Genomic DNA, 23,501 nt, shown 5'->3' with positions numbered 1-23,501 from the left:
AGAATCTAGAACAGAGGCATGCACAATCCAAGTAACTATCAGCTCTCGGGGACCTTGGTTAGAATTCCTTCGTCCAGTGGACTGTTTGAAGGAGAAAGAATACAGATAGGGAGAGAAATTAGGGAGAAAGAGAGAACGGACAGAGAGAGAGAGAATGAGGGAGAGAATGTCAGAATTCTGTTAGAATCATTTCATACCCATCCATGGCAAGGAGCAGCTGAATATATAGCTGGATTCCTTGCCCATGTGCGGCTAACCGCATACAGCTAGGGAATGTACAACCCGCCTAAGCAGCAACAAACTTGTACCCCCCTTACAGCATATACTACTGCTTATATTGCTAGTAGCTATTTCTCCCTGCCTAATACATTTAATTACTCTATCTCCCTCTCCTTGCTACATGGATCATGACAATTACCCCTCTTCAAAATTTTCTTGTCCTCAAGAAATGTGGAGGAGGCTGGTGACTCTCGGAAATTGGCGAAGCATGTCCGGTAGGTATTCCCATGTGTTGCTATCCGAGTGAAGATGAGACCACTTGATGAGTACTTGAGGAATAGGGGCCCCGTGCTTGTAGATCACCCTCCTATCTAGCACCGCCACCGGTTCTTTAGTGTTGTCATTGGCACTGGGAAGGTCGGGTAGAGTAGGACTTGTTGATTGAGTCCCTACCGATTTTTTAAGGAGTGCCACATGGAATACCGGGTGGATGTTGGAGCCTTCGAGAAGTTGCAACCGGTATGCTACATTTCCCACCTTTGCAGTGATGGGAAATGGGCCGTAGTATTTTGGATTCAACTTGGAGCTGGGGTTTTGCAATAATGCCCTTAAGTGACCTGGTTTAAGCTTCAAATACACCCATTCTCCCACTTGAAATTCTCTTTCACTCCTCCTCCTATCTACAAATTGCTTCATCCAGTTCTAGGAAGTAGCTAATTCCTTTTTTAGCACCTGTAACGCTGGCTGCCTTTGCTGGAGATAAACATCTAAAGCTGCCACTGTGGAAGAGTCTCCCAAGGATGGTAGTAGAGGCGGTTTATAGCCATAGAGTGCTTCGAAAGGTGACCTTTTTCTAGAACTGTGGTGACTAGAGTTGTACCACCACTGGGCCATGGGAAGCCACTTGTGCCAAGTTTTTGACTGTAGGAAGCAAGAACACCTTAGATACATCTCCAGACACTGATTCACCCTTTCGGTTTGGCCATCAGATTCAGGGTGGTAAGCAGTTGACATATGTAGCTTCACCTCCAGAAGCCCCATCAGCTCCTTCCACAGCAAACTCGTGAAGATCTTGTCGCGATCAGATACTATGGCCTTTGGTGCACTGTGTAGTTTAATTACCTGATCCAAGAACACCCTTGCTACCTCTTGAGCAGTGTAGGGGTGAACTAACCCGATGAAATGGCCATATTTGGTGAACCGGTCTACTATTACCATGATGCAGTCTTTTCCTTCAGATTTGGGGAGCCCTTCAACAAAATCCATTGAGATACTCTCCCATGGTCCTTCAGGTATATTCAAAGGCTGCAGCATCTCTGGTTTGGCTACATTCTCGGATTTGCATCTCCTGCAAGTATCACAGCTTAGAACAAAATCCTTGACATACCTCTTCATCCCTGCCCACTGGAATAGTTGTTTGACCTTGTGATGGGTGTTTTCAATTCCCGAGTGTCCTCCTATAGGGGAGGCATGTAATGCCTCTATTATTTTCTTTCTTAACTCCTCATCCTCGCCTATCACCAACTCCCCTTGGTACCTGATTACTCCATTGCTCAAAGTGTAACCTAGTCTTGAGGCTGGACTTACTACCAGCTGCTGAAGAAGTTCCTTGGTTCTTCCAGCTTTTTTGTAACTGTCAGCTACCTCTTGGCACCAGTCAGGAACGAGGGTGGTGATTGCTGCTAGGCTTCCTTCCTCAAAGCACCTAGATAGCGCATCGACTGCTAGGTTTTCCTTCCCCTTTCTATACTGGATAACATAGTCCAATCCCATTAGCTTTGTCATCCCCTTCCTTTGCAGCTGGGTGTGAAGCTTTTGTTGTAGCAAAAATTTCAAACTTTCATGGTCTGTTTTAATCACAAATCTCCCGCCTTCCAGGTAATGCCGTCATTTCTCCACTGCCATTAATATCGCCAGTAGCTCCTTCTCGTAGATACTCAGCCCAAGATGCCTAGGAGCTAGAGCTTGGCTTAAGAATGCTATCGGCCTTCCATCCTAAACCAGTACTGCCCCGATCCCCTTAGTGCTCGCATCCGTTTCTAGAACAAAGGTCTTGCTAAAATCTGGCAGGCCTAAGGTAGGTACCTGACTCATAGCATGTTTAAGATCTCTAAAAGCTTCTTCTGCCTTGGAATCCCACTAAAATCCATCCTTTTTCAGCAGATTGGTGAGTGGCCGGCTGATCACACAGTAGTCCTTTACAAACCGTCGATAGTAGCTGGTTAAACCCAAAAATCCCCTTAGCCCCTTGACATTCTGAGGCCTGGGCCAAGCAACCATGGCTGCCACCTTGCTAGGGTCAGTACTCACACCTGTTTTTGATATAATATGCCCAAGGTATTCCACCTGCTTTTGTGCAAAGGCACACTTCGACTCTTTAACATACAATTTATTGAACCTAAGGACCTCAAGGGTAGTTTTAAGGTGGGTTAAGTGTTGGGCAAAAGTGGGGCTGTAGATCAAAATGTCATCAAAGAAAACCAATATGAATTTGCGTAAATATGGTTCAAAAATCTGGTTCATTAAGGCTTGGAAAGTTGCGAGGGCATTGGTGAGGCCAAATGGCATTACTATGAATTCATAATGCCCTTGGTGGGTTTTGAAAGCTGTTTTAGGGATGTCTTCCGGCCTCATCCTAATTTGATGATAGCCGGATCTTAAGTTGAGTTTGGTGAAAACAGAAGCATCTTTTAACTCATCAAGCAGATCTTCAACAATTGGTATGGGAAACTTGTCCTTAATGGTCATGGCGTTAAGTTGGCAGTAATCAATACAAAACCGCCATGAACCATCCTTCTTTTTGACAAGTAATACAGGAGATGCGAATGGGCTATGGCTGGGTTGTATGATGAATCTTTGTAACATATCCTTGATGAGTTTTTCTATTTCAGTTTTCTGTCTAGGTTGGTAGCGGTAAGACCTTAGGTTAACAGGCTCGGCATTTGGGTTTAAGTTAATGGTGTGGTCAAGTGATCTTTTGGGTGGCAAAGTAGTTGGCTCAAAGAAGAGGTCCCTAAATTCAATTAAGAGCATGTTAAGAGAGTCGAGTTCTTGTACCTTCTAGGGCTCATGTGAGCTGCTGTTCACAGCCATTGTCAACTCCCCTTCCTGCACTCCTTGTTCTTGTGTGAGTTCTATGGCACGTATAGAGAAAAGCTGGGCCACCTGGTAAAGTTTGTTTTTAAACATCCTTTGCAACCTCTTCCCGGAAATCATCTTACACACCCCTAACTCTTGGCTACCTGTTAGGGTCTTTTTCTTCCCATTCTTCTCAAAAGTTACCTCCATTTTATTGAAATCGAAACTGATAGGGCTGACCCCCTTCATCCAATCTACACCAAGCACCACATCACAACCCCCCAACTTCAATAGCCTCAAGTCTGCCACAAATTCTTCATCGTTCATTTCCCAGCAAAACCCCACACAGGAGGACTGACTCACAACTTTATTTCCATTAGCTACTGTTACTGAAAGAAGGGGAGAGTTGGAGATCTCACATTCTAACTTTCGGGCCATAGTCTCATCCAAGAAGCTGTGGGTGCTCCCACTGTCTATAAGTACCATGACCTGAGCATCACGGGTTCTTCCCTCCACCTTAATTATCTTACTGCTGATTGACCCTTTAAGGGCGTGTAGAGAAATCTCCCCTTTGTCTTCTTCATCCGCTTCTGGAGTCCCATCTACCCCTTCTTCTTCATCCTCCTCTGCTTCTAATATTAACAGCTGCCTTTTACACTTATGCCCAAAAAAATATTTATCTCCACATTTGTAGCAGAGTCCCGCCTGGCGCCTTTGCTCCATCAATCGTCCCCCCTTAGCAGGATTTGGAACTATTGAAGGCAAAGCCAAGACCCCTTTGCCTCCTTGTCCCGTATCCCTTCCAGCAGCTCTGTTTCCCGCCTGCCATCCTCCGGTGATGACCCCCTTAACTTGGTTTCTTTGTTTTCTCATCAGCGCTTCAATCGTCATCTCTTGCAGCCTTGCACTGTCAGCAGCCTGCTCCACTGTCCCCGGTTGCATCATTTTAACCATCGGTCGCACCTCATCTCCTAACCCACTAATAAAACTCGACACAAAATACTCTTCTGTCAAGTGGGGTTGGTGCATGACATCAACGACCACAGCTCCTCAAACTTGAGCTGATAGGCCTACACCGTTCCTTCTTGTTTGAGCTTGTTAAATTCCTCGATCACGTCCCTCAAACTCTTGTCTCCAAACCTCATACAGAGGTCTCTTGCGAATACATTCCACGGACTCCCTTCTTTGGATGCAAGCCATCCTTGGTACCAGGCATCCCCCGCTTCATTCAAGTAGGCGGATGCCAGGATGACCTTCTGCTGTTCCTGAACTTGGTATAGTGCGAACATTCGTTCACACCTCATGGTCCACCATCTCGGATTCTCCCCATCGAATAGTGGGATGTCTAATTTTGGCACCAGGAAGTTCGGCTGATTCCGATGAGCTTGAACTCCCAGTCCTCTTCCCATCAGGCTCTCTTCCATCATCTCCGGTTCTAATTCAAATTCCGACACCCCAGCATGCGGAGGCTCCATTCCTACCCCAGGAAGGATTGGCTTCGTTCTATCCCTGGGAGGAAACTCTGTTGAAAGTCTCACTGGTTGTTGCGATGCGAACATTCTCACGAATTGTTGCATCTGCTCCATCAGTTGTCCCCTCAACAAAGCACTCTGCTCCCGATTTTCTTCTCGCCACCTCTCCATGGCTTGGGTAATTCGATTATCCACTCCCGCTCCTACTGAGGATTCGAGTGTACCCATTCTGGTCTGCATGTCCGCCATGGATGTCGCCACTTGCTGTAGTTGGTTTTCCATTTGTTTCATTCTCGTTCCATCCGCCATGGTGAGGGTAACTACAGCTCCGTTCGTTGCCCAAGTCGAGCTCTAATACCAAAATGTCAGCTCTCGGGGACCTTGGTTAGAATTCCTTCGTCCAGTGGACTGTTCGAAGGAGAAAGAATACAGATAGGGAGAGAAATTAGGGAGAAAGAGAGAACGAACAGAGAGAGAGACAGAGAATGAGGGAGAGAATGTCAAAATTCTGTTAAAATCATTTCATACCCATTCGTGGCAAGGAGCAGCTGAATATATAGCTGGATTCCTTGCCCATGTGCGGCTAACCGCATACAGCTAGGGAATGTACAACCCGCCTAAGCAGCAACAAACTTGTATCCCCCTTACAGCATATACTACTGTCTATATTGCTAATAGCTATTTCTCCCTGCCTAATACATTTAATTACTCTATCTCCCTCTCCTTGCTACGTGGATCATGACAGTAACACCAAAGACTCCAAGAACAAAATCTCACAATTGGCAAGCCACCAAAGAATATAATAATAAATGATCAACCATATCCCCCCTCCCCCCCGGCACATGAAACACCAGTCTGCTACAATAGGCACAAAATCTCACAATTGGCAAGCCACCAAAGAATATAATAATAAATGATCAACCATATCCCCCCTCCCCCCCACATGAAACACCAGTCTGCTACAATAGGCACCATTGCAAGGGGGAAGCCACTTACTTTCAAGGATGGATAAAAGCTTAAAAGTTTCTCCACTTAATAGGCACCATTGCAAACTACCATCCCCTTGTTCAACTAATGGTTGGTCATTAAGTGTAACACCCGGTGTTACAGGTGTTAAAAGAATGAGAAAGAAAGTGAGAAAATTCCAAAAATGCCCTTGAGAAGGTGTTGGATCCTTGAGATTGAGGCTGCCCTATGAGAGGGGTATTTTGGTAATTTGGATAGAGAAATCCAATAAAGGGTATTTTGATAAATTAAAAATAATTCCTATGTGGAATTAAGTGTGTAAGTGAATAAAAATCTCAATTTGGTATTTATGAGAGATATATGGGATTAATAAATTCACAAAGAGTATTTGGGAAATTTGGAATTTAATTTCATAAAGGAAATTTAATTTTGAAAATAGGGAAAATGGTGGATATTAAATTATTTGAGGAGAATAATTATATTTTCCCTAAGTTGTGAATTAATGTGGTAATGCCACTTGGAGAGATGAGATTAAACTTGGAAGCCAAGGTTAGTGTCATGTTGTGACACTTGGCATTTTGTGGTTCAAGTATAAATGGGAGATTTAATTAAATGCAAAAAGAAAGGATAATTGGTCTTTCAAGCATTTAATGAGAGACATTATGGTGTTGGATTAAAGAAAATCCAAATGAAATGGGAAAATAATCACCATTAATGTTTGAAATTATGGTGAATTAAATAAATGGAATGGAAAATGGGAAAATGGTCACCCACTAATGCTTGAAAATATGGTGATTTATATAAATGAAAAATGAGAGAATTATGTCTCTCAAGTGTGATGGATGTGAAATTAGTCCCATTAATTTAAATGGGAAAGAAATGAAAATTAGTCACTCATTTATGAGTGAAAATGGGAGGATTTATTTAAATGAGAAATAAATAGAAATCTCCAAGTGATCCAAGGGTTAGAATCAAGTCTTGAAAAGGGTGAAATATATCTAATGGCTTGGATTAAGTCTTGAAAATGACATATAATTGTCTCATTAAAGTAAATGAGAAAGAAAAAGAAATGTCCAAGTGATCCAATGGTTATGCTTAAATCTTGAGAAGGTAAAATAATCTAATGGATGAGATTAATCAAGATGAAGAGCATGGATTGTGTTTTCTCCAAGAGAGGAAACTTGTTTACTTGAAATGAGTGGTGGAGATTTAATTCTCCTTAAGCACATGGATTGTGCTTTGAATGGATGGTGGAGATCCATTCTTGAAAATGGGAAAGGATAGTATAAAATGGCAAGTGTGGAAGACTTGTCTCCCTTTTGGCCATTTGTAGAGAGAATGAAAGAAAGAAGAAAGGGAGAAGATGAAAGAAATGAAGAAGAAAGGAAAGAATGGAGAAGAAATGAAGATCAAATCAAGGTATGTTCCATTCTTCTTCTTCTCTATTTGGTATTCTTGTATGCAAAGTGAGTGACAAGTTGGAATGTCATCTTAGATGGAAGAAGATGAAGATGGAAGCTCTCTTGAAATAAAGATTTAAATATTCAAGAATGAGGTAAGGGATGGCCCCATGTGGAGGAGGCCTTGCATTGCATTGTAAGTAGGTTGCATAAACTTTTATGTATTTCTTTGCATGGTTTATTTGTTCATGAGACCTATGGCCATGGGGTGGGAAAGAAATGGTGGGTTGATGCCTCAAACCATGTTGGGTTGTGAGGATGGAATAACCTAACCATGCTTGCATGCATTTGCATTACATAGACTTGTTATGCTTATATTTACTTTGCATATGCACCCTTACTGAGCTTTTGAGCTCATGAGGTTTGTTGAACCTCTTTGTAGGTGTTGGAAGCCTCAAGGGAAAGGTGAAATGGGAGGGAAATGGCTATGTATTTTGGTTGAAATGTAAAATAAATTATGTTTCATTTTGGTTTCATGTGTATGAACCTCCATAAATGAGGTTAGATGTAATATTTTCCACTTTATTGTGTAAGCCTTGTAGAAGAAGAAGATTGATATTTTCTTGTAAGCTTTGTTGCAAATTTGTCGATGGTTGATGTATGTTATGGAAACATCAAGAGCATGATTTAAGCCTTGAATTTGGAGAAATAGAGGCTAAAATTTGAAGGAAAATGAAGTTTATTTATTCATTTTAATTTCTGAAAATTTTGGGTTAGGAGGCCCAAGAAGAAGAGAAAAAAAAAAAGAATAGAAGTGAAGGAGCAGCCAGCCGCGCGGGCGCGGGCGCGGGAGGCCACACGCGCAAGCAGCCGCGCGCACAGGCGGCCACGCGCGAGTGGCCGCGCGCACAAGCGAGCACGCAGGCTGCCGCGCGCGGCATGCACGGCCAGCCAGCGAGGCCCCGTGCGGGCCAGCAAGCCCCGCCAGCCAATTTTTTAAAAAAATTGGAAAAATTGGGGAATTTTGGGGCATTTCTTAATTGAATTTGGGTCCCGGAGGAATTTTCAAAATAAAGGGATTTTTCGGGCATTTTGGAGATTAATGCCGAAATTTGAAAATGATGAGTTTTCCTCCAAAATTGGTGATCCATCAATGGATTGGTTTAAATGGTGATTTTTGGAGCCCGGTAAAAAATTCTTGGTCGGAAAAGAATTAAATTCAAATGAGAAAATAATGATTGGGCGTCTTCGCGAGATTTCTTTTAAACCAAAAGCGGTGTGGTTTAAAGCCCAATTCTGCTAGTAAATCCTGGGGTTTTAAGAGAAGGGAAGGACGAGCCTAGTTCCCACCTAGGGCGTTTCTTCTTGAAACATGGTCCGCCCTTCATCAAAAGACCGGGCAGGTGGACAATTCGGGTAATTGTTCACGAGTAACACCCGTAAGTGGGAACAGGGCATTACATTAAGTAATAAAAAAATGCGGACATGTAGTCAACTTCTCAATCCTGGGGATTTCGCTTAAATGGCAATGACCAAACAATGCCCCTTGCATCAAAGAGAGAGAGAACTTTACCTGCATCTCTATCTCTTGCTAACTTGAAAGGTCAAAAACACCTTAGATGACGATCACCACACCAACTATCAAGCCAAGATTTCAATCTAAATTCATCCCCAACATTAAAAGCAATGTAACGAATGGAAACATTCCACACTCCAAAAAATGTCCCTCCGCGAATCCACAATGGCAAGACCCCTATGGCTACCTATATGACAATATACGAAACCCCCCTCCCCCACCCCACTGGCCACACCTAGAAAAACTGGCAATCAGCTTACTCTAAAAACTAATACATTCAACACAGTGAATCTCCAAAACCATTTTCCTAGTAAAGCTTTGTTGTGAAGTTCAAGCTTCTGACATTTTACTCCAATTCATAAACAATGCCTAAGTTCGTCTCTTATTGCCCCAAAAGAAATTTCTCTAGAACCCTTCTAACCTGTTGCTTGAAGAAAAAATAGGGGATAGTAAAATTGACACTAACTTAACCTGGATTAAACCCAAAATTACATCAAGGAATCGGAATACATCAAAATAAATATTTCTCCTCATACTTTGGATATCTCAGGGTCAGCACAGGCTTAGACAGTAGAACTCCTAATTGGAGGGGTTTGGATAGGAACCTACCCAAGATAAACAACTGACATAAATTTTCATCTTCAGCAAGATAGGAAGAAAAGTCAAATCAGAGAAAAAAGATACCATGTCAAACAAGGGAATGAATTCTCATATCATATTGAACTGTTCATTTAACACTTCACAATCTGCTAAACTTGTTGTGTATGTGAGTAATGAGGAAACAGCAAAACTATTAACACCAGTTAAAAGTCGATAATATTAAATAGAAATTTGCCAGGACTGGAGGCTTCATTCAACAAACAAGTTACCTGGATCCTTAGCAATGAAGCTCAAGACTCGATTGATGAAGTTGCCCAAATTATTCAGCAATTCGCTGTTTAGTTTTGCTTGCAAATCCAACCAGGTAAATAATGTATCTGATACCTAATTATCACAATCATATAAGAATTAGCATTCCCAATAATAGTCCCCTCTTTTTTTTTTCTTTTTTTTTTTTTTTTTTTTTTTTTGGGGGGGGGGGGGGGTGCTTTTTAAGGATTTGCAGGGTAGACAAATTACAGCATATAATTACTGATAATATAAAAAGAGTACAACCTCTGGCCTATTAGTTAACAAGTAATATCTCCATACTTCCACAGGAATGTTTGTATCTTTTGCATCATTCCCAAAAACACCAATGCCCTTGCTCTTTGAGAACTTCCCTGCTTAGACCAATCCAAAATGACAACAAAGTACACAAGAAGAACCAAGACATTACAGATTCATGTGAAGAGATCTCATTTTGTGGTAATCACTTGTATTAGATTAGCCAGTGTTATTAAAGGTGCAAGGCGCACAAGATTCTTAGAGCCTGAGGCGCAAGGCGACGCACGAGTTAATAAAAATATAGTTGAAAAAAAAGGTATAAAATAGGTCCTAACTTCTAATAATATTTTAACAAGCATGATATAAAAAAAACCACTCTAAAGACCAAATATTTCTATATTTTCATCATTAGAAGTATCATCTCTAATATCTTCTTCGACGTCATCTACTCCTCTTGTTGGATGATTTCTATGGTTTAGAAGTGTGATGATAGTTTCATACATTTTTTTGGTAGGTAATATGCTAGACTTGAATTTGCATCTTTCTTTGTTTTGGTGACTTAATGTTGCATTTTGTTATTGCATGCCTTGAATTTGTTCAATTCTCCCTATCCATCTTCATCTAGTTCAAATTCAATTGGAACATTTGAAGTAGTAGCCTTTTTACTTATTGTCAAATTTGTAGTTGAATCAATAAATTTAAACCCAAAAAAGTAAAAAATTAAATAAAGTAACAAACAGTGAAATAAAAAGCATGAAAAACAACTAAAAAACCCAAGGCGCCTTTGCCTAAGGCGCCTCGGGCTGAGGCATGCTTGAGGCGCGCCTTTTGGTCTGTGCCCACCTGGAAGACTTTCAGGAGCCCAAGGTGCGCCTTGTGCCTAGGCGCGCCTTGTGCCTAGGCGCGCCTTTAATAACACTGAGATTAGCTTTGGGTAATCTCGGGAGGATGTATTTCTTTTGCTGTTAGCATTCATATATCATTTGTGTTATTCTAGAAGGGTTAGTTAGCAATTTGAGACCAATTAGTTGGTTTTAACTACCGGTTTAGTTAGCTTTCTGTTTACCGCCTCTATGGTGTATAAATAGAGGTCGGGTGAGAGGGATTTCATTATGCTGTCTTGTAGCAAGAAGGTGAGAGGAGTATGCGCAAGGTTATACTTGAGATCAGCGCAAGGTTATACTTGAGATCAGAGAGGGTATATCTTTGTATTATTGGGTAGGGAAACTCTATTCAGTTCTGGGTATAAGGCTGTGGGAGAGTGTTAGTGCATGTAGGTCCTCTAGTTCTTCATTCAAGATAGTGGAAAATGGCGCCTCAAGACAGTCTGGATGTAGGTCTTCATTAGAAGACTGAACCAGGATAAAATCTGGTGTCTTGTGTGTGTGATTGCTTACTGTTTCGGTGCTTAATCTCTTGCATTGGGTGTTTCCAGATTCTGTTCTTGTATTTTGAGTAATTCTTGGTTGGAAGTCTAAAGATCCTAAGTGCGAGTGTCATAGAGAGCTGTGCGGTATTTTAACACATTTGTTGTTCAGCAATTCAAAGTAACAAAATACTCCAGCAAGTTAACAAAAATTCTCAATCTAACTGACCTGCCTCGTAGTTCAAATATTCAGTAACACTAATCGTTTTCATCATAGTCCACTTTTCACCAGTTCCAAGAAGAGTGGATGGGAACATAACCTGGAAAAAATTATTAACAGAAAATTTTCAAATCTTGAGCCATAATAATCCCAATGAAGCCCACACAAATAATTAAACTACCCTGTGGTCTACATGTGAGTCTGACCAGAGTTACCCAGTTTCATATGCATAATATTAACCTGTTAGGTCCCATCAGTCAACCGTCAAAATCTTTTTAGGCACTTTAGGTCATTCCTACAAACAAACTAGAGAACCACTTAACAGCCACAATTTGATTCTGTGCTCTAGTTTTTTGACATTATTTCTTTCCATAGAAAACAAAAGTCTCGAAAACTGGAACCATCAATAATTCCCCTTGCCTGCAACACTGGACTGACTGAACACCATGACTAACAAACGTAAAAATTATTAGGACTCATTCTTCCCTCTGGAAGTCAAGGCTGATGCAATGGCAATGCTCTTATATGTAACAACAACAAAACTATTAATCCTATCCAATAGCTCTATTACATGTCTTCATCCAAATGGGAGAAAATCCTTTTTCCACAAAAGAACATCACCACCAAGCCAAGAGTCCATTATCAATGAATTATAATATTGATTACCTTTCCATTTCTATCACCATTGTTTTCTTTTTCTTTCCACCACACTCCGCCCCCCCGAAAAAAAAAAATTGGGGAGAGGGAATAATTGCCAATGTGTAATTTTAGCATTCCAACCCTTATTACCTTTCCATTTCTATCACCATTGTTTTCCCCCCCGCGGGAGGGTTTTGGGGAGAGGGAAGAATTGCCAATGTGTAATTTTGGCATTCAACCATTATTTATTTAAATGCACATGCAAGCTATCTAACAAAAACAACAGAATATATGGCAGTAATCATGCCATGTGGTATATAAGCACAAATCCCAAATCAATAATCACAAACATATGACAATAAAAAGCAACAGCCATCTGCTTTCTCAAGGTGTGGGTGTTGACTTTCTTGTCTCAATAGAAATAAATGAATCTCAAATCGTTGAAGATGGAACATGATAAAAATATACTTACAGTGTGGAAAGGCACATTATCCTTGCCCATAAACTGATAGAGCTCCACATTTTCAGGATTCTTCCACCACTTCTCCCACTCAGATGTATAGCATGATGTAATTGAGACATATCCGATCGGTGCATCAAACCATACATAGAAAACCTAATCATCATATTTTCAGAAAAAATGTGATCATTTTTGAAAACTAAGAAACCACTTATAATCTCTTAAATGCTTCTCATTTGACAAATATGTGTAACAACAATCGAAAAGATACTAACTATTATAGTTCACAGGATATTTATTAACCTTGTCCTTGAATTTCTCATGTGGAACAGGAACTCCCCACTTCAAATCTCGTGTAATGCATCGAGGTTTTAGTCCTTCTTTTAGCCATGCATATGTTGATTGGATAGCATTCTGGCTCCAAGACCCAGCTACTGACATCTGTTGTATGTACTCCTCTAGTTTATCCTTCAACAAAGGCAACTCCAGAAACAAGTGGTTTGTATCACGGATGCGAGGTTTGTTTTGACAAACCTGCTTACAAACAAGATCAAGCATTACTTACAAGAAATATTAAGGTAGAAAGTAATGGCTATTATTTTCTACTTTACATTTCATAAGTAATAACTACATGATATTCATACTCAAATTGCTACATCCCTACATTTCTAAGTGCATATGGATTGTTCCAAACAGGGACTGAAAATGCAAAACAAGCATACTCAGATTTCATGTTTTTTGAGAATCCTGCAGGAGTCTCTGAATTCCGAGCCTTTTTTTCCCCTTTTTGCTTTCGTAAGGAGGGGTTTGACATCCCCACCAATTAGTGCTACGTTGAGTGAAGAACTCCAATGGGACTGCATTTTCTAGTAAGGGATGGCAATAGAAAAATCAAACATAGAGAAAGAGATGAACTTACTTTGCATCTGGGATCTTGTAGTTCTGTCGGATTTAAAAGTTTTCCACACTTTTCACATTGATCACCACGTGCAGAATCATAATTACAACCCGGCGTCGGGCATGTGCCTTCTACAAGTCGGTCAGCTAAGAACCTCTTACATGTATCACAGTACAACTGCATCATAAACATAATCCAATGAAATTAGGTCAAAAATATGATTTGAATAGATTGCTAGGGCGATAAGCTTACATCAACTAATTGAACAATTAGAAACAAAACAAGGATGCCCAACAGGTTTCCAGATACCAAATCACCATGTAATCAAAGAATGACAATGTAACATCAAAGGAGCTCAAACCTGCTGCATTGTGTTCTCAGAAAGCCAATTGTTATCCAAAAGTTTCTTGAAAATGGCCTGGCAAACTTCAGTCTGCTGTGGAGATGATGTGCGTCCAAATTCATCAAAACTTATGTTAAACCATTTATAGACCTCCTTATGAATTGCGTGGTACCTGTGCAAACGCCACAAAAATGAGATGGACATGTATATGTGTATTTCTCTGCGTTGATTAATAATGGATGGGTTATATATTTGTAAGCGGCATTATAACATGATTAACATCATCCAGTGGCAGAGATTAATAAGCCATCTCTAGAACTATGGTGACAAATAGTCCAGATAGTGAAAAGACTGGTGCTGTTATGCTTTAAAGGCATTTGGTATTCTCCATCTCTTCATTTTTCTCTTTTTGGTAATTTTTTGTTCAGTAAAAAATAAACTATTAATAATAAGGGAATCAATGCACATAGAAAATGGTAGAAATAAACACAAATATAGGAGCAAAATCCTCGGGACAGCAAATAATATACCTTCACAACTCAAACAACTTAAATCCATCAAAATCACCCAAACAATGACCAATATTGAACCTGGCACCATGTAAGGACTGCACATGAACAGAACATTCGCTTCTTGCCAACCTGTTGCACCTATAGCAGGAATGGAGGGACAGGTAGGCACCACAAGGTCAAATCTTCAAAATCCAGGCTTCCAAGTCTTCAAAATCCTAGATGGTTTAGAACTGTATGTCACATTTCAAATTGATCAAGCATGGAGTGCTATTGGGTCAACCAGGTCTTCAAAAAATTGCTTTTAGGATATGAACTTGTGACACAGTGGTTCCAAAACGGGACACAAAGTGTTATTCCTCCATTATCATTGTGAGCCCACATTAAAGACAAATAGTTGAGAGAGACTCATGCCAAGGTGACCCACCATCCACTCTCAGGGGCAGCCAACGTGATGAGGGTATCATGTGATTGGATGACGGGAAATACCATATCCCAAGTCAGTAGAGGATGGAAGGCCAAATAGGTAACATTAAGTCTTTGACCAACCACATAGAGAGGGCAGGCACCAAGAGAAGCTATCCTGGACAGCACTCCAGAAATCATATTTTCCAGCAATTACTTCTATACGGAACATTTCAATTGAAAACAACAGAATGGTATCAAGCAATAAATCTCATGAAAACTGCTTTCAACCATCTCCTCAACAAGTCCAGTTCTGAGTTCTCTATGCCACTAAATTCTCCATGCAATTACTAACCATTTTCCACTCCTGAGGGAATAGGAAATGATTCGAGGCAAATCAAGGAGTTGCTAAATTTTGAATAGCATTAACATATCTGATTCTAAGTTGATGTGGTTTGGACATAATTGATAATACAAAGGATGCGGACATAGTATTCACAGGCTCTCTTGTGCTAAGTCCAGAGTCCCGAAAACCTGCCTAGGCGTCCAATCAATTAAGACAAAGGCCAATATCATGGGAAGATATCATGCAGCATGCACGTAATCAAAGATGACAAACACTCAAAGTAGAACTTAGTAACAGATGTGAAGACACCGTACAAACAAGGCAGACTGAAGAACCAATTATGGATGCTCAACAAAGAATTTACCATCCTCAGTCAGAAGCGCAAACCAAATATGCGGAAGGGTTTTAAGAGAAATAAAGAAGTCGTACCGAGAGATCATGCCAAGTCAGTCCACTGAGGCATTTTAGTTTCTAATTTTATGGGCACTCAGTTACAGAAAATATTTAAAAGAATACTTAGCCAGTCTCTAAATTTTGGGCAATTGAGTAATACACATCCTCCAATTATGCCATAGATACTTAAATCACGTTATCCATAATATCTTCTCGTTAATTCCCACAGTCCAATCACAAAGAAACAAAAACAGTGATGGCATTTCCAAAGAAATAAATGATTTTCTCTTTTTTCTCTCCCTTCTTGGGCATAAACAGAAATACATACTTGTCGCATATCTGCTGAGGCGTGGAATTATCCTCCATGGCCTTGGTCTCAGTGGCTGTGCCATACTCATCAGTCCCGCATATGTAAATGGTGTTGTAGCCGCGAAGGCGGCAATACCGGGCGAAAACATCAGCACTCAAGACGCCTGCCCATCCACCGCCACCAGCAGAAACAGGCACAGAATAATTAACAACATCCAAATCAAAATCAGAATCAGGAGCCTAAGATAGCGTCTATTACTCACAGCCGATGATGTTGCCGAGATGAGGGACGTTGTTGACATAAGGCAAGGCGCTGGTGATGAGGATGTTTCGGTTGCCTTCGACCGGAAGCTTCACGGCCTTCCGATCACTATCGCTGCCGGAGAGGTCGGCCATCGTCGCCGATGTTCAGTGATTCCTTGGCTGCTGCTTCCTTCCTTGGTGACGTGAGGAGGAGACAGAAAAAGAGAAAGCGCCTCTTCCAACTTCAACATTTGACATTAACATTAATAAAATTGGAATTAGGGCAAGCGCCTTTCTGTAGCTTATATTCATCTTTCCCTTATTACCCTTCTTGTTGGATCCAAATTACCACCACATTTTACTTCATTTAGCATTTTCACCCATCAAATGAACACACACGCACACAGACTATTATCAAATAAACCAACTTACGTTCTTACGGCACAGCGCAAGTAGTAAAATTTTTAAATTTTCTTAAAAGTGATGGGTAATTAAGTTTTGTTGGAAACATAAATATTTCATTTAGTGTGACTTAACTCTGTGTTTATTTGAGAATGTATAAATTTGTGATCATATTCAATTTACTCAGAGTTCGAATTAGAAAGAAAAGTCAATCTCCTTCAGAATTAGGTGGACAAAGTTTGAATTACCTGAGTCATACAAAAATAAATAAATAAACCAACTTACGTATTCTTATTTATTAAGAAAATCAAATCAAGCCCCAAGACATAAGTCAAGTGACTAGTAAGTGATATGCTGGGATTAATATCAGTAGATCACGAGTTCTATACTCGACTTAGACAAGAAACAAAAGACCGCTTGTAATTTATCTCATCTATTGAAATCGAGATCGTGAGTAACGGGAGATAACACAAGAGCTGTAATCCCAAGAAAATCAAATCAATTACTATAATGTGCCCATGAACTTTTGCATAATTACAAAAAATACCTCCAATATTTCTATAATTACAAAAATTACCCCTACCTCTATTATTTATATAATTGACATTTTTATTGATAATCTCGCTCTCATCCTTCTTGCTTTGTCCTCCATCTCACAAAACATATTTTCTAATTAAACATTATTTTCCTAATTACAAAACTATTTTTTTAAAATTATAAGAATATATTTTCTAATCAAAATATATAATTGAAACATTAAATATATAATTAAATTATTACAAGAATAAGTGAAAAACAGAAATATATATTTTAAATTATAAGAAATAATTTCTAAATCCTTATATATAAACTAAATATATGTAATATTTTATTCTTTAGATGAAAATATGTGTTATAGTTTTAAAAAAATGTTTTAATTTATAATTACTTTAAATTGCAATAATAAAATTAAACAATAAAAGCTACTGAACCCTATCGGTAAATTTGAACTAGAGAAAAAAAGAGTTATAAAAAATTATTTTACATTTATAATTGTTTATTTAATTCTTTTTTACTAATTAAGCAAATCTTTTTAACAAAAATGATTTATTGATAAGAAAGACATAGTAGAGTATTTCAAACCAAGAAAGTGAAGGTTAATAATTCGAGAAGAGAGAGAAGGTAAAGATTTACTTACATTGTCACTTTTAAGCACATTGCAAATTTGATCTTATATAATTTAATATGTAATATCTTGATAATTTGGGAGTAGTTAATAACTATTAAATTATGTTTTTGAAGTGATTTTTAATTTATTAGAATTCAATAATTTAGTAGACAATTGATAATTATTAATTATTGCGTATAAGGTGATTATCAAATATTTGTGAATTTAAGAGAAATATTAATCATTACGTGTGTTGAAGAAATAGGTAAGTAATTATTGGAAATTCGAGGTATAACAGTTATTATTATATGGGATGTATGTGAGAAGTTCTGGAAGTAGTGGGGTTTAAATGTAATTTCTAGAAATTGTGTGAGATTACTTTAAAGTTTAAATGAGTGCACCTATGAGTTGAAGGAGAAGTTGGAGCGACTGGCATGCGCGCGCAAGGAGAAAGGCTGGGACGCGGGTTCGAGTTGGGCTAGGAGCAGGTGCGCGGCTGGGGAGAAATGTTGATTTTAATTAGCAGCCTAGCTCCAAAACGACATCACTTTGGGGCTAGGCGGTGGCACTAGTTGGGCTGCCGCGCGGCAGCCGCTGGTGGCCCATTCTTTTGCCATTTTTAAGCTACAAACAGTGTGAGAAATCGGGGGAAAATTAGCAGCAACCGAGGGGAAGATAGGGAGAAAAAGAAGCAGCGCGCATAGGCCATTTTGAGAAGAAATTCAAGATTAAACTTGGTTTAATTTAAGTTTAATTAACTAGGTGAGTGAAGAAATAAGCATCAATAATTATATACGATTAAATTTAATTTTGGGTGTGATTCTGTTAATTTTGAGAAGTTATATTATTTTACAGTGTGTATTAATTTGGTGGCGTGCGAGCTTAAAAACGTTGAAATCTGCTAAATCGAGGCAATCTCCCTTATTCTTTTGTGAGCTCTTTCTATTTTATGAATCTCACGCATTTCCTTAATTTGATTCGATTTCGCTTATTAATTATACAAATCGAGAATTTTATTAGCATGAATTAATTTAAATTAAATATGAGACTTATTGGGGTTTTATTTGTTGTGAGTCTACGAGGTATTGTAACGTCCCTACTTCTTTGAGAATGATATCGAACCTGATCTAGGACTAGGTTCATAGAGGATTAGCGGGATTTGGTTGTGGTTATGGTTTCCCACAAGTGAGAGTCTTAATAAATAGAGGCATGAGTTGTTGACCTGTGGGGTGACGTGTTGACCATTTTATGACACGAAAGCGAACCGTTGACCGGGCCTGGGATGGTCGTTGACTAGTTGATCCTTAGTCACAGATTATCGACCGGTGCCTGGTCACTGTCGACCGACTTTGCCATTATGTGACATATTGCATAGCATTGCAGTGCATGAGATTGGGCTTATATTCATTAGGGATCATGCTTGTATGTGTTGGGGGTGTAAGCATTGGCATGACACAGTTGGCCTGCTGAGTGCTGACTTGTGTATGTTAGGCGAGTATATGCACTTAAAGCATTCGCTTGTGTGAATTCCTACGTGGGCGTAGCATGGCCTAATGCTTGGCCTATAGAGACCTGGTCATCATGTTAATGCTACAAAAGCCATTACATTTATTACTTGTTGCATAGCATGGTTACGATATTGTATATTTATGCTAGTCCGGGCCTCGAGCTCATTTATTTATGCTAGCCAAGGTCATGGGCTCATATATCTTTGCTAGCTAGGGCCGTGGGCTCATATATCTTTGCTAGGCAGGGCCGCAGGCTTATCTATCTTTGTTAGCCAGGGTCGTGGGCTCATATGACTCATACTAGGGCTTCAGGCCCATATGGTGTGTGCTAGCCAGTCATGGCAATGGCAGGTTTGTATGCGGACTTAGGTGTCGGGTTGTGCATTTCTTATGTGGGCCCCAATGACCACCACTGTGTGCATTGATTTATTTATTTATGTTGATGGTTGCATGTTGTTATACATGGCATGGCACTTTGATTTCCATCACGGCATTTGATGAGTGGTATTTAGTGTGAGAAATTTATTTATAGCCTTACCATATCTCTTATGTTATGCTTGCTGAGCCTTGTGACTCACTTTATTTTACCATCATTCTAGGTTGAGAATAATGGTGCTTGGGAATGGTTACTATGGCGATGTTATTCTTTTATTTGGATTCTATGTGTACAAGGCAATTCCAACCGAAAAGATATTTGGGGCATGAGTTGTGATCAGGGACTCTAATAGCGTATATGTTGTATTGGATTGATCGATTTTTTTTTTATATAAAGAAATGCCCCTGAGATGTATATTTATATTTAATTTGCTTCTGCTATTATATAATAATGGGGCAAATTCTCAGCCTATGCTTTTAAGTTATCAGCTGGTTGTAAATAAAAATTCAAAAAATTTTGGGTTATCACATAATAGATATCAACTATTAAGCTTAAGAGTAAGTAAATAAGATTTTGATAGTAACAAAAATATTTGTATGATACAAATGTATTTTTTACTCATGCAAAAATAAATAAATTTATTTTGAATTAAATGTGGGTATAAAAAATAAATTTATTTTGAATTAAAGATAGGTTGTCTTTAAACATGTTTTCTTATTTTAATCATTTATGTTTCTAAAATTTATTTTTGAATTTTCATATCTTAGTAAATACATTTCTTATTCATGCAAAAAGTAAATTTATTTTGAATTAAAGGTGAATTACTTTTAAATATGTTTCCTTATTTTAATCATTTATGTCTCAAAAATTTATATTTAAATTTTCATATCTTCATAAATGCATTTTATATTCAAGCAAAAAGTAAATTTATTTTGAATTAAACGAGAATTACTTTTAGACATGTTTTCTTATTTTAATCATTTTTATCTCAAAAATTTATATTTTAATTTTCAAATCTTAATTTCTCATGTAAAAATAAATTTATTTTAAATTAAATATGAATTATTTTTAGACATATTTCCTTGTTTTGCTTCTTGTTATTTGAGAAAACCTAACAATTTTTGAATTTCAAATTTCATATTAACTCCTTCTTTAATGACTAGTTTGTTTGGAAAATGTATATATATAAAGTAAGTATGGAGGTTTAAGATAGAACAAATTTGATAGAACATTAAAAAAAGAATGAGAAAATTCAAAGTGCTGGAAGTGTGCTGGTTGGTGGAATTCTAAACCGTTAGTGACTTTTTTTTTTTTTTTTTGGAAATGACATTTTTGAAAATGGGTAAGTAAATACGTTTTTACTGTTTTAGAAAATTAAAAATAGCAAAGATAAATGGTTTAATTTCCTTCAATTACTAATAATGCAAATGACATGCATGGAATTTTTTTTTTTTGTTTTTTGAATGTGTTTAACCTACATGTGTGTGTTTGATTGTTATTTGATATATTTTATAAACTTACTTTGTTTGGGTTTTATTCTTTGTGGTCCCAACTTGGTGTGTATTGGATTCTAAGTTGCTTTTTTTCTCCTTTACATTATTTATTATTTTCAATGTAGAATGGGTGACGGGGCTTTCTATTAGTTTTAGTGTCTTAATGCTAATTTAGATGACATCTAGTATGAGTATTGGGCTTAATTATATAATCTTGTTATTTAAATGGTTATATCTTCATTCATAACTCTTCATTTTTATAAGAACAAATCCCTAAATATCATGATTATCTCTATTCTTAAGTTGTTAAGAATATGTGACAAATATGTATATCACATGATTTTTTAACGGTATTCCTACTTATAAAATTCTTCTGAAGATGACTAAAATTAATCGATTATGGAATAGCACATGGACTACTACTTTTAATTAGTCCGAGATATTAATGGTAAAGAATGGTGAATCATATGTCATATTACAAGAGATGAAGATAGTAGACATGTGGGTAGGTGTTAGTTGAATATCTACTAAATGTGACGCTTGTAACATATCACATAGCTGAGAGGATTAATGATTTATTACTATCTTTCGATTGTGTATCTAATCATTTAATTGTAAGCGACAAAGTTGTCTTATGCATTAGTATCGGGGATTTACTATTGAGCAAAACTATCTAATGTGAGAGGTGATGATTCTCTCTGTGCAGTGGTGTATAAAAATAGATGCTAGTTGATGGGACATATTGTCTTCCATTAGATGGGGGTGAACATCCTATATGATATCTCGGTGTATAATTAATTATTATAAAATATTTATCTATATAATTGTTATATATATTATATTATAAAAATTAATTAATTAAAGTTAAAAGGATTTGAAAAGTCAAAATCAAATTAAATAAGGATATGGCTTTGGGTTGATGGCTAATTGATTTGGCTAAAAAGCCAACTAATAAATTGAGAGTGGCAGAAAAGAAATGATCAAGGGAAGAGGAGGGAGAAAAGTTCTCCCCTTAACTGTGTATATATATATATATATATTATAATATATAATTAATTATTATAATTATATATTACAGCACCCTTTCTGATTTTTCTAGCACCCTCTCTTTCGACTTCTTTCTCCTTTTCGTTCTGTTTGTCCGTCCGATTAATCCATTGAAACCCCCCTCACACATCTAATATAATAGTAGGCGCACAAGCTTGGTTTCTCTTATTTCTTGGCATCAAATATATATAAGATACATATTAATTTGGAGGACAACAATAAGTGTGCTGGCAGGTTGGAACGATTTTTGGTTTTCTCTTAGTTTGATATAATCTCTTGATTTGGAGAGGAAAATAGATTGCAAAGAGTTGCAATCATCGCTCCAGGGACAAACATAAACTTGTGGTTAGAAAATGGAAGCTGGAAGAACGAATAACAACGATTTCCCAACGAAGTTGTTCGTCGTCTTTGTTCCAGTGTCGACCGACATGGCAGCCAGTGAACAGTGTCTCCAGTATGGCAAGAGTTCCTGGTGGTCGATAATGTGTTGTAGTCAATGGAAGATCGGTCCCAACTTCTGTTCACATTTGTTGAAATAGTCCTAGTACGGGTCTAACAAAGGATTTCAAGACAGCCTACACGTGGACTGACTTTGTAAGGACCCGCACGATTTAATGAATATTTGAGGATTTAAAGAACTTAAGCGAAGATAATAAGTTGTTTTTTTTTTTTTAAACGAGTGAGTGTTTCATAAAAACTGAAATGTGTTGTATTTTTAAAGAAGGGTGTGATATACTTATTATTTATTGAGGGTTGGTGGCTTTAAGGAATTTTAATGAGGGAAATTAGAATTTATTGTATTTGTGATTGAGGAGATGTTTGTTAATTTTAAAAAGAATTTGGGGTCTAAGCGCAATTTTTGAAACTAATAACCAGATCACTTCAAAAGTAAAATATACATATTAATAAGTGATGAATTGGTGGATTGGGAGATACGTGTGCGAGGAACGAGTTGGGCCAGCTGTAACGCTGTGCTTTTTTAGACCGTTAAATAACTTAGAAAATTTTTGGGATATATTTTTTTTTTCACATAAACTTAAGATAAATCATTATCCGACAATCCTATTCTACATTCTCAGCATACCAAGATAAGAATCATTAAGCTAAAACAGATAATCACCATAAATATGGAAACAATAATCAAAACCTGATATGATATATAACCGAATTCATTTTATTCGTAACATAGAAATCGTACCATAGTATATCTTCAAAACTAAATACATGGAGAACCATCTCTCGAAAGTAGCAACTGAGTACCTCAAATATAATCAAATGATAGCTCAAATAACATTAAATCATAACAGTATTACATGATGGATCTCTTAATACATTATTTGTAATACATACATTCCTACATTTAACAAGCCAGATTATCAAAGGAATATAAGGTCCTCAACATGACTAAAAACATATCCATCTCTTCAAGAAGAAGCAAAAAACCGGAATAACATGCTAAGTCCATTGGACACATCATCAGGTGCAATTATGTTTCAACCATTTTCTTGCCTTAGCTACAAGTCTCCAACTAGAATATTTG

The 23,501-nt window shown here is 37.9% G+C and overlaps 1 protein-coding gene across 3 annotated transcripts in view; it reads right to left on the bottom strand.

The window, feature by feature from the left end:
• The window catches only part of LOC127807886 (probable methionine--tRNA ligase), a 29,746-nt gene extending 13,499 nt beyond the window's left edge, over positions 1 to 16,247 (bottom strand). For all 3 annotated transcript variants that reach the window (XM_052346077.1, XM_052346076.1, XM_052346078.1), the window contains exons 1-9: positions 16,009 to 16,247; positions 15,765 to 15,909; positions 13,802 to 13,955; positions 13,462 to 13,617; positions 12,846 to 13,076; positions 12,555 to 12,698; positions 11,453 to 11,543; positions 9,867 to 9,973; positions 9,581 to 9,695 (exon numbers count right to left, since the gene is read on the bottom strand). In XM_052346077.1, the coding sequence (XP_052202037.1) occupies positions 9,581 to 9,695; positions 9,867 to 9,973; positions 11,453 to 11,543; positions 12,555 to 12,698; positions 12,846 to 13,076; positions 13,462 to 13,617; positions 13,802 to 13,955; positions 15,765 to 15,909; positions 16,009 to 16,141 (1,276 nt within the window). In that variant the 5' untranslated portion in view covers positions 16,142 to 16,247. The remainder of the gene's footprint in view (positions 1 to 9,580; positions 9,696 to 9,866; positions 9,974 to 11,452; positions 11,544 to 12,554; positions 12,699 to 12,845; positions 13,077 to 13,461; positions 13,618 to 13,801; positions 13,956 to 15,764; positions 15,910 to 16,008) is intronic.
• Positions 16,248 to 23,501: the final 7,254 nt, after the last annotated feature.

Source organism: Diospyros lotus, chromosome 8 (genome assembly GCF_014633365.1).
Source record: "Diospyros lotus cultivar Yz01 chromosome 8, ASM1463336v1, whole genome shotgun sequence".
Lineage (NCBI taxonomy): Eukaryota > Viridiplantae > Streptophyta > Magnoliopsida > Ericales > Ebenaceae > Diospyros > Diospyros lotus.
This window is presented reverse-complemented; position numbering and strand designations above follow the sequence as displayed.